The sequence below is a fragment of the Gopherus evgoodei genome, chromosome 7, assembly GCF_007399415.2.
Source record: "Gopherus evgoodei ecotype Sinaloan lineage chromosome 7, rGopEvg1_v1.p, whole genome shotgun sequence".
Lineage (NCBI taxonomy): Eukaryota > Metazoa > Chordata > Testudines > Testudinidae > Gopherus > Gopherus evgoodei.
In genome coordinates, this window is record NC_044328.1 from 123,890,676 (window position 1) to 123,907,069 (window position 16,394).

Here is a 16,394-nt window from a genome sequence, read left to right on the forward strand (position 1 = left end):
CCAACGCCAGCTAAATCATCCCAGCCAGGGCTTTGTCAGGCCAGACCTTAAAAACCCCTAATGAAGGAGATTCCACCACCTCCCTAGGTAACTCATTCCAGTGCTTCACCACCCTCTTAGTGAAAAAGAGACCATTACTCCTTGTTCTGCCATCTGGTACCATTGAGAACAGTCTAGAGCCATCCTCTGTGGAACCCCTTTCAGGCAGTTGACTCCCTTTCAGGTATAGAGACTTAACATCTCTATACCTCAGGGTTTGTCCGTACTTGAAATGCTACAGTGACTCTGCTGTAGCACTGTAGTGTAGATGCTGCCTGTGCCCCCCCCTGAGCGCAGCAAGTTACAACGCTGCAAAGCGCCAGTGTAAATAGTGCCCCAGCACTGGGAGCGCGGCTCCCAGCGCTGGGAGCTAATCCCCACGGGGAGGTGGAGTACTTGCAGCATTGGGAGAGCTCTCTCCCAGCGCTGGCACTGCGACCACACTGGCACTTCAAAGCGCTGCCACGGGAGCACTCCCACAGCAGCGCTTTGGAGTTTCAAGAGTAGCCAGGCCCTAAATCTGTAGTGTAGCTGTTTGTAATCCTCAGAGATCCTCAGAAACTTTGCACATAGATTGAAGCTTATTTTTATGTTAGTGCTAATTCTTTTTAAAAGAATTTTCCTTAAAATACTTGGGGAATCACTTAACGGGACACTTCTAAAAATCATATCAGTGAAAACAAGTCCATACTAGTTTGCTTAAGACTGTAAAAATGAATTTTGACACCATCAGCTCAGGATTAAACAAAGACTGTGAATGGCTAGCCAACTACAAAAGCAGTTTCTCCTCCCTTGGTGTTCACACCTTTACTGCTAGAAGAGGGCCTCATCCTCCCTGATTGAACTAACCTCGTTATCTCCAGACTGATTTCTGGCCTGCATATTTATACCTGCCTCTGGAAATTTCCATTATATGTGTCACCCATGAAAGCTTATGCTCCAATACATCTGTTAGTCTATAAGGTGCCACAGGACTCTTTGTTGCTTTTTGAGATCCAGACTAACACAGCTACCCCTCTGATACTTAAAACTGAATGAATTTTGAGATCTTGGGTTCTATACAAATGTAGTTTGATATTCTTTGACAAAAAGTGGATTTTTTGTCTTTGTAAGTCACTGAAAATTTTATTTTCCCCTTCTCTGTGGGAGAATTGATAGCTTGTAGATTTTTTAAAATTTCCAGCCGCCTCAAGCATTGTGCAAGTGGATCGCACAGTGCTGGTGATTGTTTGCCGGATTTACATGCACCAATGTCTTTGCATGCCAAATGTGTGCTGTCATTCTCTTGTGGGTGAAAACAGTTGCACTTGCAAAGTGGCAAGGGAAAAACTCAGGCCGAGACTTGTCCTCTAAACTTGCTTAAATATGCTGAAGATATTTCATAATTTCTTAAATTGTGAATATCAACTGTGTTAATTTAAATTGTAGTACAGTACATTGGATTCCAGCTGTGTTTTTTTAAATTATAATAATTTGCATTTGAAGATTTTCATTAGTGACTGAATATAACTGCAACAGGTATTGCTTCTTTGGTAATCATTCTACATTAATTTCCATTTAATCAGTATTATTGTTATTCATTGCTCAGAAGGATTCACAGTGCACTTGTTTGGTAGCTGGATGGCTTCTTTGTCTTCACAGCAAGGTTAGCTTGCGATTATAACACAAGCATTGCCTTTAAGTTGATTCACAAAAACTTTCATTCAAGTGTGGTGCTGCTATTTAGTTGAGTTGGCCATCATGGGGGGCAGAGAGGTATGGGCTAACGCTCAGGTGAGCACAACTTGTCAGCTGCTATTCTGAATGCTCTTAATTGTGGATGCAGGTTAATGCCACTCAGATGCTGCTAGAATTTCAATGTCTTCCCACAATTCCCCAGCTGTTGCCACTCCTCCATCTCTAGGAACAGCTGCCGTGCTCTTAGCAAAGCATAGTGTGCTTGTCATGGCAACAAGCCTCTGCTGAAATACGTGTCCCTGCTTCACCTGCTCTGTATCAGCCTCCTTTTTTTCCAAAATGAGGGTCACGTGGATTGTGCTAATGCCAGCATTTGACACAGACCAGTTTGAATGGAGAGTTGCCAGATTAACCCCACTTCCAGGCACGTACCCAGAAAGGGCAGGCAAACTTTGACTGGAAGCTCTTTGGGGCAGGAACTAGTTTTTTATGTGTTTCTACAGTGCCCATCACAGTGGGGTCTTGATATTTGACTAGGGCTCCTAGGCTCTGCCTTCATACAGTTATTAATAATTTCCCCCATAAGAGACTGCAAAATAATTAATAGAGTGGTTCAGTTTACTGCAGTGCTATGAACCAGGGTAAGGGTGGCAGCTCGAGTGTTGTTTTGCATTGTGGCTGTTCTCACTCGAGGAAGGCTAACGTGAGGGAAATAACTTGAGTGCAGGTCCGTTGAGTTAACTCTGCAGCAAGGACAAACCCTTAGTCTTTAAACTCTATTCAGAAAGGAAAAATACTATTATGGGACAAGCCCAAATTTTAGAACAGTGACTTGTCAGTCCTGACCTGGCTTACAGAATGTTTAGATGTGAATAAAAAAACATCAATATGACATGCTTTGTATAGTGATGCTTATTTATACGAACACAGTAGACTATAGACCCTTGGGAGTGATACAGTTCATCTACACAGTGTATTTTATTTTAATACATGGTTCTGGGGCTTAACTTGACAGAAGCCATTTGGAAGATTGAAAAACTTAGTTATCATTGAAAAGTCAATAAAGAAAAACTACTATATATACACATGGCTGTGTCAGTTACAACTTTTGAAGGAACTTGACTTATTTTATCGCTGGAATTGAGGGTGCCTAAGGTTGTAATGTAATGATTATTTTAAAAAGTTTAGAAGATAGGAATTTCCAGAACGGATTGGACCAGTGGTCTATATGTTCCAATATCCTGGTTCTGACAATACAAGATGCTTCATTTCTTGCCTCAATCTCTGCTGCAGAAAGCCGTTAAGGAATAACTTGCCCAGTGGAAAAAAGTTCTTTCCAACCCTGGAGGATGGCTTATGTGGCTCCCTTGAGTTACCGCTATCTCTAGCGGCAGATTGGTAAATCCGGCTCATTTGCTAATTCTCCCATGCAGTGCTGCTATCAGGATCTGCATGAATTACAACAGCCTCTAGGCTCCTTTAATTTATGGCAGGGGAGCGAACTGGATGCTTGGCTTGCCTGGGTTGGCGGAGCACAAAAGTGGTCTTCTGAAGCTACATTTGAAAAATCCTCCACCCCTAGAACACCCCTAAGATGCTCTTAGGCCATATCAGCTATTGACATTTTTGGGGGGCTGGAAAAAGTATTGTTACTCCTCCTTATCCTGGCTAGGTGGGTAGTAAGTTGAACTTTGAGTTTCTCCAGAGTTTCTGCAGTGAAAGGGATTCTACAGCCTTTCCTGGAATTTGTGAACTGGTTTAAATTCAAGCAGGCTCTGTTCCACAGTTGCTTGTCTTCAGAAACAGGAACACGTTTTCCCTCCCCTCCCCTAGCCTGTTCCCAGTAAATCTGCTTCTTTTGCTTTTCATATCCAACCAATTGTGTGCTATGCGGTAAAGCATCTACAGACATTTGGGAATGGGGGGAGGGGTGTCTCTTCAATATACTGTGGGCTAGGCAGCTATGTGTCAGCAGATTAGCAAGAGGAATTTCTATTGCAGGGCTCAGTTGTTCAAGGCTCTCCACTCCTTTTGTGCGTGAACAGTGAAAAGTTGTGTTATGACAACGGTTGACCAAATGTTTAATGAAAGCCGCAGCTGGCAGTAACAGAGTTCCCAGACATTCTCCCTTTCTCTCCTGCCTGTCACTGCAAGGTGCAGATATAGTTTGGACCCAGTCTGCTTCACTGACAGATAAATGGTTTTGACTTAAGAATCCAAAGCTCAAACCTCGCACTGAGCAAAATTCTGCTGCTGCTGCAGAGTCATTTGTGTGTTTGTTAATTTGTTCAACAAACAAGCCAATAATTCCTATTTTGAAAGGAAGGTTTTTTTGTTTTTGTTTTTTACATGTTAGCAGTGTGAACAAAGCACACTATGAATGCTGCTGCATTAGCACCTTGATTGACCCTTGGGATGTGTGGAAAGAGAATTTATATGGCATTCTCCAGCTGAGCAAAGTCATGCAGCTCCATGGAATTTGGTCTCCTTTAAAGGAGGCCTTCATTGGTAAAACTGACTTTGGAATGTGCAATGTTATTATGGCACTTAAAGAGCATGGGAGGAAGTTGAGAATCAGGATGTGTACCTGATTATTTAGCCAGGATTCCGCTCCCCAACTTAGACACTGTCATCTTTTTAGTCACGTTTACGAAGTTCAGTGGCCCACAGTGCTATTTTACAGTCCCAAATAAAGGCAAACACTACACATAGAAGGCCCCTCCTACGTCAGTTGAACATAGTCTCAATTCTTGATCATGCCTCCTTTAGTGACAGGTATGGACAAAGCTTACATACCAGCGCATCGCTGGTTTAGCTGATAAAAGGAAGAAATGAAGAATTTGTAATAGTTAAATCTAAAGCATAAAACGGTTGCAGAGCACTGCACAAGGCATAAAGGCCAAGCTAGCTTTTCTTAGTTCAATTGCTAAGAATCCTGTTTCGATTCCAACAGGAGACACAGTCATCAACACGCTGAATTTTAGTAGCAACCCACTGACTAATCACAGTGGTTGAACTCATTCTCCAGACAATATTCTGGAGTTTGTGGCCATGGGGTTCTGCCTTCTTGGGGATACATGAAACAGTGTAACTGTAGATGATATTCACATAAGGCTACTGTGTTGCAGCTGCTTGATCCAGAGCTGACAGGTAAGTTGGCTAGTACTTTAGGGGCATGCTGGGTGCAGATTGTTTTAGTAATAAGAAATCTTAAAACATAAGGCAGAAATATTTGCCCAACACAAAAGCTATTTAGCAATTGCATAGTTCAGGCACTGCATTAGACAAAGGAATTCCTCACTGGAATAAAACCCTTCTTGCTCGCTCTCAGCTGTGGTATATTAGAAACTTGATAATTTATACTAATTGGAGAACCGTTTCTCTGGCACTTATGACCCTATGCCAGTCATATTTTCCTGCTGCTCTGTGTGAAGTTGATTTGGAGAGGATCAAAGCTAATGGTGAATTAACAAACAGTAGCCTTGGCTTTTGTTTGTTTGTTTGTTTTTTGCATTTAAACTGATCTTTAGACTGCAGGGAACATTGTCTTCCCTTCCTTTATTTGCATTCCAGTAGCACCTAGAAGCTCCCTACCAACTGCTAGAACAGGGCCTCATCCTCCCTGATTGAACTGACCTCGTTATCTCTAGCTTGCTTGCTAGCATATATATGCCTGCCCCTGGATATTTCCACTACATGCATCTGAGGAAGTGGGTATTCACCCACGAAAGCTCATGCTCCAAAACGTCTGTTAGTCTATAAGGTGCCACAGGATTCTTTGCTGCTTTTACAGATCCAGACTAACATGGCTACCCCTCTGATAATTGCGCTAGGCACCTTACAAACTGAGACAGTCCCTACCTCGATTTTTATTTACAATCTAAATAGGCAAGACAAGCAAAGGGTGGCAGAGGGAACAGGAGCAGAGAAGCGAAACAGCTTGGTTACACAGCAGGACAGAGCCAAGAACAGAACCCAGGTGTCCTGACTCCTAATGTAGTACCCCTGCCTACTGAATCATACTACGGCTCTTTAACATTTGCATGTTCTGACCGAGGTGCCGTATACTCTGTATCAAGGAGCTGAATTTGGGAACAAAGCCCCCTTAGGCTATTGATGCTGCAGACTAGAAAGTCTCCAGTATCTTAACATAAATTAAAACAGTGATGATCTTGCTGGAATACAGCATATGAAAATGAGTAGTACAATTGGAGCAGGAGCTCCTGTGCTATTTGGTTAAATATATTCCATTTATTTTACGCTGACCCCATATTTTCAGTGTTTAATGGGCTGCAGATTTCTGTATCGATAATGCAGAACTGCATCATATAGATGAGGTCAGCAGGAAGATGGAGGTTTGGGTAGGTGGGGTAGGGTGAATTGAGTCTTGGGCACCTAGGAGGGCATGCAAAGGTAGGATAATCAGACATTACCGTTAACTGAATGTTTCTGCTAGTGTCCAGCAGTAAAATAGTTAACAAAGTTGACATTTAAATGGTCCTGTGGATTTTAAAATTGGCAGTCTAAAGTAATGAACATGTATGGTTCACGTGTGTTGTTTCAGTTTGTCTGGAGACTCAAGAAGATAGCACTGCATTGATTTACCCTTGGTTCCTGTTTTTCAGATTGTATTTCATCGCCTGTGAAAACCAAACAAACAACAAATTTAGATATTGGTGCCTAATTCTGCAGTGTGGGGTGGAGTTGGTAAATTCCATAGCTCTGGTTGGAATAAGCAACATACTGTTATGACACAAGAATAGCCGGAAACCTGTGTGGTGGCTCTGAAAGTCTTCAGATCTCTAGAACCATAACAACAATGTAAAACAGGGATCGGCAACCTTTGGCATGCAGCCCACCAGGGTAAGGCCCCTGGCAGGCCGGGCCGGTTTGTTTACCTGTTGCGTCCGCAAGTTTGGCCGATTGCAGCTCCCACTGGCCACGGTTCGCTGCTCCAGGCCAATGGGAGCTGCAGGAAGCGGTGGCCAGTACGTCCCTTGGCTCGCGCCACTTCCCGCAGCCGCCATTGGCCCGGAGCAGCGATCCGTGGCCAGTGGGAGCTACAATCGGCCGAACCTGTGGACGTGGCAGGTAAACAAACCGACTCGGCCTACCACAGGGCTTACCCTGGTGGGCCACATTGGAAAGGTTGCGGTTCCCTGATAAAAGATTACCCATAGTCACCTTAACCTGCGAGCCTGAGAAGCTTTAACCTGCTGAGATCTTTGCTTTCATGTCATCATGATTAAGTGTTTGAAGCACTGATAGACACAGCAGAAGCTCCTTTCCCTTCCCAGGTGTGCTGAGTATCCGAGTTTTTAAAGGCCAGGTACACCCACAGGGAGGAGATATTTTGCATTCACGACTAAAGACTAAAATATTGCGATCACGTAGTTCAGAATTACCCTTCAACCACTGTTGGGAAAACAAAACGTGTCACATAGTGAAGATAATGCTTCAGCTAAACAAGAAACCCCCTGCCTTTTCCATGTGATATTCCTCTGTAATGTTTTCTGCCTGCTTTCCCCCTCTATAACATGGAGATGATACTTTCTTGTGTCAGAGGGGTGGTTTCATGTTTGCAGAGAGCTTTGAGATCCTTGCACAGAAGGTACGTTATAAGTAGAAAGTATTATAACATTGATTTTTACGATTTGGTCTCTTTGCGGAATGTGATTTTTGTAATACACAGCACATTAATAATGGATATAGAATGAAACTGTGCTAGCTGGCTGCATTCATGAATTTAGAAGCTGCTTAGCTGCAAAAACAAGTCCATAGGAATTAGGAGAATTGCAGGCTTTGTCCCCGAATCTGTACGCTGCTTGGGTAGGGGTGCAGAGATCTGCTCGCATGGAGCAGCTTTCAGGATTGAGCCTTAGTGTATGTCTTGACTGCAAAATTAGCCCAGCCTGTTACTCAGGTGTTGCCCTTAGCCCACCCATCCACACACATCACTCCCGCCTGAGCTTAGTGGTACTTTCAGATGAGCTGGTAACTCACCAACCGGAATGAGGATGCAGGCTACATAACTCCAGTGCTGATAATCTTCCAGTGCCTTCCTACTATCCTGCTGCCCCCCTTCCATATGCCCCAAAGGGCAGACACGTTATTTCGCAACTCACTGGGAAGGAATCAGAGAGAAGCTCAGCTTACTGCAAAGCAGAGAACCTTGGAGTATGCCCCCAGAAGCCCTAGCACGGCCAGTGAGGATGTGGTAACTCAACTGTGGCTTGGCAGGGTGGATGCTCACCTCTGTTCTAGGCTAACCCCAGCATGGAGACCTTGATGCTGATTATGCAGGCTACCTCTGCAGTGAAGACACGCCCTTAGAAACAAATGCTTTACCATGAGTCTGTTTCAACCCTTGTCTTCTGAAGAATTGAAAATAAAGTCCCATAGACCTTTTGTATCTGTATGTCTCTAGCTCTGCAATGTCAGATCTTCATCTACACAAGGTCCTGATACTGGCTACAGAGGAAGGATGGTCAGTAGCTAGGGCACTAGCCAGTGGGCAACCTGGGTTTAATTCCTTACTCTGCCACAGATTTCTGGTGTGACCTTGGGCATGTCACTTAGCCTCTCTGTGCCTCAGTTCTCCATCTGTACATTGGGGCTAATGACACGTCCCTATCTCCCAGGGGGTTGTAGGGATAAATATACTATATTGTGACGTGTTCAGATAATACAGCAATGGGGAGAGAGACATATAAATACTTAAAGTAGAAAGATACATTCTCATTTATACCAAGCCCTTTATTCTGTCAGGAGAGGGTAAAGTGGCCTTAGTGTACATTGCCATCCTCCCCAAGAAGGTTTTCCCTTAGACTGTGTTTCTGCTAACCCAGTGGTAGGTAGCACCGATAGGAATAATATCAGAGGGGTAGCCGTGTTAGTCTGGATCTGTAAAAGCAGCAGAGAGTCCTGTGGCACCTTATAGATTAACAGACATATTGGAGCATGAGCTTTCGTGGGTGAATACCCACTTCCTCAGATACATGTAGTGAAAATTTCCAGGGGCAGATATAACTGCCAACAGAAATGTTTCCCCAAAATTCCCTAGTGTAGAACACGCCTCAGGTGACTTTCTTTTTCTGTGTCAGGCCTGTAGGATGTTCTCTTTGAACACTCCTTTTTGGTCTGTACTCAGGGCACAGACAAGCTCAAACCTGATTTTTGCCTTGTGGTTTTTTTTAAAAAAGGGTTGTAATATAATATCTGGACAAATTGCATTTAATTGTAGTTGTGCTATGAATATGGACTTGGCTTTCAAATGTTACTCTTAGTTTAAACTGTAGTTTGACTTTTATTTAGATAAACGTTGTTGAGTTCATAGTGAAATGGATATCTGCACTAGGCTAGTATAGATTTAAAGGTCTCCTGAGTGTTTTAAAAGATGGTAGGAGCGTACAGGACAGCATATTTTTAAAATAGATGCTTATATGATATTTCAGACCTAGATACTAGTGTAGCTATTAAGGGTCTACACTGTGCTGTTGATAGGCATTGTCCTCTTTCACTGCAGGTATTTGCAGAAGATTGCATGTTTCATGCTAGCCAGAGAAGACTTTTGAAGTAGTGCAACTTTTCCACGTGTGAGGGGAAAATTACACAGTTCCCAGTGAGCAACTGAGCATTCTGAGCAGCTGAATTTTTGGGGGTTTATTTAAACCTAAGGCATCAACCTTTTTGGGTCAGATTCAGAGGCGGGATATGGACAGTACAAACTCCAGATCAGCGAGAGGATGTAACCTCCGTGCAGAGGAGACAAAAGGCCTGGGTTGTAGCAGGTGTAATAGCCTAAAGCAGGCTGTCGAATGATGTAAAACTAAAACAGGCCCCCTCATATTTATCTTATATTTCTGGGCACTTGCTTTTTTCCCTGCTACAACCCCACCTATATGCCTCTTCCTTTTGTATGTCATGCTTGTAACAATTTACCAACACCACCTGCATCATATTAATTAGCCCCCATTTGAGTCTTGCACATTGTTAGTTGATTGGGTTTTAATCAGCATTTACTCTATCAGTAAGTCCTCCTTACCTGAATTCTGTCCTCCTTACCTGTAATGTGGGGTGTACTGATCATGCAGATGTGGGAATGGAACTTGGGGAGTTGAGGGTTTCACAAAGCTATAGCAAAGCGTAGTTCTTTAGAACTGGTGCCATGTATTTGTTTTCTCACACGATTTTGTTCATTAATTGTTCTAGTCTGCCCAAGGGTTATTCACTGCAATGGTGGTGAGTGTTTGCGCAGTCATGTTCCCAATAATTTGGCACAATTGTGGATGAAGTACATGGAGCACCATGTAGTGAGTTCCAGGCCAAAGTCTATGGTAAAAAGGAACCATTCAGACATATTGATGGATGTAGCCTTGTTAGAAAATGTATTGTACGTATTGAGACGATGATTCACTAATATAATGCACAGGGAAATGTTCTGTTTATCTGCGATCAGTAGCTTGGTTATGAATAACCAGTAAGAAAACAATAAACTTAAATGTATCCTATTAAGACAAATTAACTGCATATATTAATATGAATAGAGGAAAACCTAGGGGATACCTGTGTATGTTCTGCTGGTAGAAACAAAATATTTGGCTCAATTACTCAGCAGAAAGTTTCCCTTCCCCCTCCATCCGATTTCTTAAGTGCTCTTGTAAAACAGCAGATCATCTCACAATGCAATCCAGAATAATTAAGATGACCTGGTTTTGCTGAGCACAGTGACTGTAGTTTGCTGATCCCACTGTCTCTTATTTTAACAGAAACCTGAGCTACAACAAGTTGACGGAGATCGATCCTTCTGCCTTTGCAGAGCTGCCGAACTTACGGGAAGTGTAAGTATTTTTTCCAAGGCTTTAATTGCATTTTTGCAAGGATGGCTCATGGAGCAATAGGAAACTGTATACAGTTTCCCAAGACACCCCTTAGTTGACTTGCATCAGCAGATCGGACTTGGTGTATTTTTCATACTGTACCTGTGTGCTACTTTTTCTGTAAATCAGTCAATTAGTAGAACACAACATCTCAATTAAACTGGCATGCAGCTATTGGAAATCATTGGTGTTTGCCTCACTCTCTCCTTCATGCATGGCTCTGTGGGAGTAATTCAGTTAGCGCACCTGAGCGCACACACGACTCTGCTGAAAGACTATCCCTGCAGCAAGGCAGAACAAACTGAGCCGTGACATCTGATGCCAGCCTAACCCAAATCTCCCAGGAAACAAAGGTGTAGTGTAATGGACAAGAAAGTACTTAACTCTGTCTCTTCCTGCCTCTGGAGTTTGTATTGCTTTTGGAACCAGTACAAATTTTGTTTGCAGTCTGCTTTGAGAACCTAAAATGATGGGTTTTGTTTCATGTTTTGGGGGGGGAGGGGAGGGACTGGTGAAGTACAGAGTACTAGTAAAAGAGATCCCCTCATCACAGATAATATCATCAGAAGGAATTTCGACCCTGGACTTGCAAGCTCTCGTAACTCCGATCTCTGTAAACATTCACTGGTTGTTGCCCACGTTACTGCTCTGATTGTCAGATGTTATTAGCACTTCCATGGGCTCTGACTTGGGGTAGTGAAAAATGAAAATGACTCAATGTCTTCAGTGGTGGGTTGAGGTAATGGTCTTTCATTAGAATGTTAAATTACTGGCATGCTTGAGGTTTGGTTTCTGTTGGAAAAGCTACTGATGCCCCCTGGGAAGCTGGGGAAACATTTCCTTTTAGAAATGTCACTGTGCACTGTAGGTATTATGTGTTTCTTCTTGTCCTTCATCCCCTTTCATTAAGCATTAGCTCTTGTGCCTGATCCTGATATCCTCAGACAGCCAAAACAATTTAAATCAGCTGGAGTCTTGACTGACTGATGCCTGCAGGATTGGACCCTACAGATGAACCTGCTACTTCTCCTCCTGCCTAATCTTCTGTGGCCCTCCTGATTACAGAGCAGTCAGTTGGTTATTAAGTAACAGGTTCGTGATTTTAGGTGAGGAATATGCAGCAAGAGGAGCTGGAGTGCTCTAAAACAAGCATGATTATTTATAAGAGCAACAATGAGAAAAAGAGAGAGAGGTAGACGAGCAGTAATGGTTTCTATATAATTACACTTTCCAAGCCCACGTCCAGACTAACCCGCGGCATCGGCGGGTTAAAATCGATTGCTCGGAGATCGATATATCGCGTCTAGTCTGGACGCGATGTATCGATCCCCGAGCGCGCTTACATCGATTCCGGAACTCCATCAACCCGAACGGAGTTCCAGAATCGACATGGAGAGCCGCGGACATCGATGCCGCGCCGTCCAGACTGGTGAGTACCTCGATTTTAGAAATTCGACTTCAGCTACGTTATTCACGTAGCTGAAGTTGCGTATCTAAAATCGATTTTAATACCCTAGTCTGGACATGGCCCAAGTTAATTAAACTCTGGAAAGGCTTAATTGCTCAGGGTGTAGAGAATAGAGCCACAGAGCCAGTCCCACTGGTCTTGTGTCAGTGAATGTTACCCTAACACATAGTGGCTTGGTGATGGGTTTATATATGAAAGTACCTGAAGACATATGACCTCAGGGGCTAGCTGGAGGTATGAAGATTGGACGCTTGGCGCCTCAATTCTTACTGCTTATATTGCAGCCGTTGAGGATGGGGCTCCATTGCGCTAGGCACTGTACCAATACAGAGTAAGAGAATCTCTGCCCTGAAGACTTTACCACCTAGAACGAGGGAAGGGATGCAGCACAAGCAAAGTGGAGGAAGACCCTTCTCATGCCTCAGCCCATCTCTCAGTGGTCTCTCAGTGAATCAAGATGAGAATTGAGGTCTGGGAGAGAATTGAGATCTGGGAGCGTTATCTCTGATTGAGCCACTTTGCTGGGATAGACATAAAGGAGTGTTGCCAAATTAAAAATCACACTGAAGTGAGAGAACTGTGTGCATATTGTTGTTACAAGTCAGTCAGTGCTATAGCAGGATGGCGACATTTGAAACACATCAGAGGAAAATGGGCAAGAGTCTCAATTACATTAAAGTTCCTTTACACCCCTCTGGCAGTTTAAAGGGATCCTACAATGTATGTAAATGGGAATTAAGCCCAGATTATGTAAAATACATTCATGTGTGTGCCTGTGCGCACACAATATAAACATTGTTTCCAGTTTACTTTGTGTATTTGACTGCACTTTGCATCTAGCCACTGTAGAGTTGGTCAATTACTTTTCCCCTTCTGTGTTTTGCCAGCTTTGCTCACAGTCACAGGGGAGAGAGACTTAACTTTTTCTCTATTTTAAAAAACAAAACAAAACATTGTAAAACCACACAGATTGAAAGGGGGAACTCAGGAGGCAGGTGAAGTACCTGAAAACTTCCTGTAACTCTTCTTAGGTGACTGGATTTCTAGTTGGGTTTGTCCTTTTCAATACACACAAACACACCAAATTCAACTCCCCAGTGTGATTTTGATAGTGGCATGGTGACTACTGTATTACCTCCCCCCCTGTACTTTTGAAGATTTTAGGAGAGTGTTAACATCTCTTTTGTTTAATGGTCAAACAAAGTGGACCCCACTTAGTGCATTTTGAAACAGGTAACGTCCATTGGGGTGTGGAGGGCTGTTTATAGGAAATGACTTCACTATGCATTGATTTGGCTGTGCCACAGACTTCCTATCTGCCTTTGTGTGAGTTCTTGCTCTGTGCCTCAATTCTCCATCTGTAAAATGGGAATAATAATCTTTCCTCCTCCTGCTTCTCATGTTAATATGCTATTGGCATTACCTGCAAGCCCATGTGAAAGCAAATATCTTGCATAGTATATGAGAAGCCAAAAGGAAGTTCTGTGGTGGATTAACTGTGGAATTTCTCCCCCCCTTGCAAAAAAAATTGTTTACAAAACAGGATTAATTTAAATTGCCCTTATCTCTTCCCGTCCTGCACAAAGGATGGCACTGGTCCACTTCTCTTCTATACAGACTTCTGATATTTGAGTCTAGGTCAGGTGTAGTTTTGAAGCAGCTGCAAGAAAGATTGCTCTTCTCATTCCTTTGGAGGGGGGGGGTCCACCTTTTGCCTAGTGGAGTGTGTGTGGGAGTGTCAGATATTTGTGTTGCATTATTATTAATTTTCAGCAGCCATCGTAAGGACCCTTCTGTAGGTTTTCAGAAAGGATTTTTTGCTAAGTGCAGCCGTGCATTGGCCTTTTAACTTCACATTATAGCAGAGTCCTTCAGTCCATGCAGAGGAATAGTTTTAGGAGGGGCAGGGTGGGATTGTGTAAACAGGAATCCAGAAAGATTGTAACAAGAGACCCTGTGAAATTCTGCATCATGGAGGGGGCTCCTGGACCCCCAGGGGGTGTTAGTCTTGCAATGAGTGCTACCCTTTGCTCTGTCTTGGCAATGGCATGGCTGTAATTGCTTCAGCATGGACAGGGGGAAGCAAACAAGATGGCCAAGAAATTAGGTAATTTTGCAGCAGCCAGACAAGCGGCTGTTATAGTAATTAATTGACTAATTCACCATACAAACAAGGGATCTTTAAACTGAGGAAAAGCTGGTCACATGACACGGATCTGCTTTCACTCAGAGAAATGCTTCAGATATTAGGCTAGGCTATGGAAGAGACATTTCTGTATCTGATAGCTCAGTGTAGCAAAACCTCCTCCTCAATTGTTGTTGGCTCTGCAGAAGAGTAGCTGATGAGTAATGTTCTTCAGAAAGATTGCAGGTATCCTGATCAGAGCAAATGTTCGCTAGACATGTGACAGATGTGTAAATAGAGTTAGTTACCCATTTTGAGTTATTTAAAGTTATTGTATTCAACGTTTTTTAATTAATGGGATTAAGGCAACAAAGTGGTGGCTCGTGGGCCTATTTTGAGCTACTTGCATGACACTTTTAACGTAGCATCCTGGTGTGTCCCTGCAGAGAGGCCTAGTGGACAGAGCACTGAGCACTAGCTTTCAGGAGACCTGACTTTTATTCCCAGCTCTGGTTCTGACTTTCTGGGATGCTGTAGGCATGTCACCTCCCCCTTTCTGAACCTCCAAGACCCCATCTGTGAAATCAGGATAATGATACTGACCCCCCTTGAAAAGTGCTGTGAGTTCTATGGATGAAAAGTGCCAGATAAGAGCTAGTTGTGCTCTTCAGTTTCTGGAACAGTTGAGCCAAGCAGCCAGTATCCTGCTTCTTGCCTGAGAGTAAGAATCAAGGTGACACATCAGTGTGGGGAGGAACTCAGTGTTCGTAGCAGAGATGAAGCCTACAGGTGTGGTAGCAGAGTTGGCCTGGGAGCCAGGAGATCTAGGATTAATTCCTGGCTGTGCCATGGACTTCCTGTGTGACCATGAACACATTATTACTTACTGGGTATAAGTGTTCTTAGGACTGTGGTCTGACTCTCTCTCTCTCTCTCTCATATCTTGGATGGAGCTTCTCCCACTTAATCTCGAGGAGGCTCTGGTGCTTACACCTGGTCCACACAAAGTTTTTATGAATTTAACCAAACTAATTTTTTTGTTGGAATGGTTAAAGTGGTACAGCATTTGGTGCGGTCACAGTCCTACTGACATAAAAGTGCCTTATACTATAGTTCATTCCCCTAAATGTACAGGAATAAGTTTCACCAGTATAATCACCAATATAACTGCACCCACACTAGCGGGCTATGCTTCTACTAGTTTTGAACCAGTATAGTTAAAGTGATATATAAAAATTGTGTGTAGATGAGCTCTTTGGTGGCAAGGGTTTCTCCTACTATGTGTGTGTATCACGTGGATGCTGATCACAACTGAGGCCTATGGGTGCTTCTGCTGGACGAATGGGGGAGGGATAGCTCAGTGGTTTGAGCATTGGCCCGCTAAACCCAGAGTTGTGAGTTCAATCCTTGAGGGGCCATTTAGGGATTTGGGGCAAAAATCGGTCTGGGGCTTGGTCCTGCTTTGAACAGGGGGTTGGCTAGATGACCTCCTGAGGTCCCTTCCAACCCTGATATTCTGTAACTCTATGAAATGCTGCTGATTGTCATGAGGTCAGGCTTCCATTCCCAGCTGTGCCACAGACTCCATCTCTCCGTGCCTCTGGTTTCCCATTGTGAAATGCCGCTAACGATGCATAACTCACCTGAGGTGTCACAAGGTTTAATTTTGCCTGTGGTGTGGTTGTGCACTGCCTAGCACAAAAGGTGCACATATAATTATCCTCCCTCAAGCTCAGCTCCCATTAGCTTCTGTGGAAGCTGAGCTGGAGTAGGAGTTGTGCCATTAAGTTCTCACAGGTTGGTATGGTGTTCAACTAATGCTTTTCAGCATGGTGGCTCTCGAGTGTGTAGAAGGGGGTTTAACCTGAAGTGCTTTTGGTAGTGACTTTGAGATAGGAACGGCAGATACAGCAAACACCTGAACATGGAAACATTTGCTGAATGATCAGACTTGAAGGCAAGTTACGCTCCTGATGACAGGTAATTAGTTGGGCATTCATACAAAACACCTAACTCAGGCCAGATCAAGCTAGTACATACTTCATTGTGAGCTGCTTGTTTAAACAATTTAATTTCTGTTTGTTTCAGACGCCTGAGTAACAATGAGCTGACAGCAATTCCATCCCTGAGATCTCCTTCTTCCCACATCGTCTCCCTCTGCCTGTAAGTCATTGCTCCAGCATGCCTGTTCTTTTTGCTTTCAGCA

The 16,394-nt window shown here is 43.5% G+C and overlaps 1 protein-coding gene across 2 annotated transcripts in view; it reads left to right on the plus strand.

Annotated features, from left to right (window-relative positions):
* LRIG1 (leucine rich repeats and immunoglobulin like domains 1) overlaps window positions 1–16,394 on the plus strand; it is a 143,597-nt gene that overhangs the window by 45,948 nt on the left and 81,255 nt on the right. For both annotated transcript variants that reach the window (XM_030568724.1, XM_030568725.1), the window contains exons 2-3: window positions 10,485–10,556; window positions 16,277–16,351. In XM_030568724.1, the coding sequence (XP_030424584.1) occupies window positions 10,485–10,556; window positions 16,277–16,351 (147 nt within the window). The remainder of the gene's footprint in view (window positions 1–10,484; window positions 10,557–16,276; window positions 16,352–16,394) is intronic.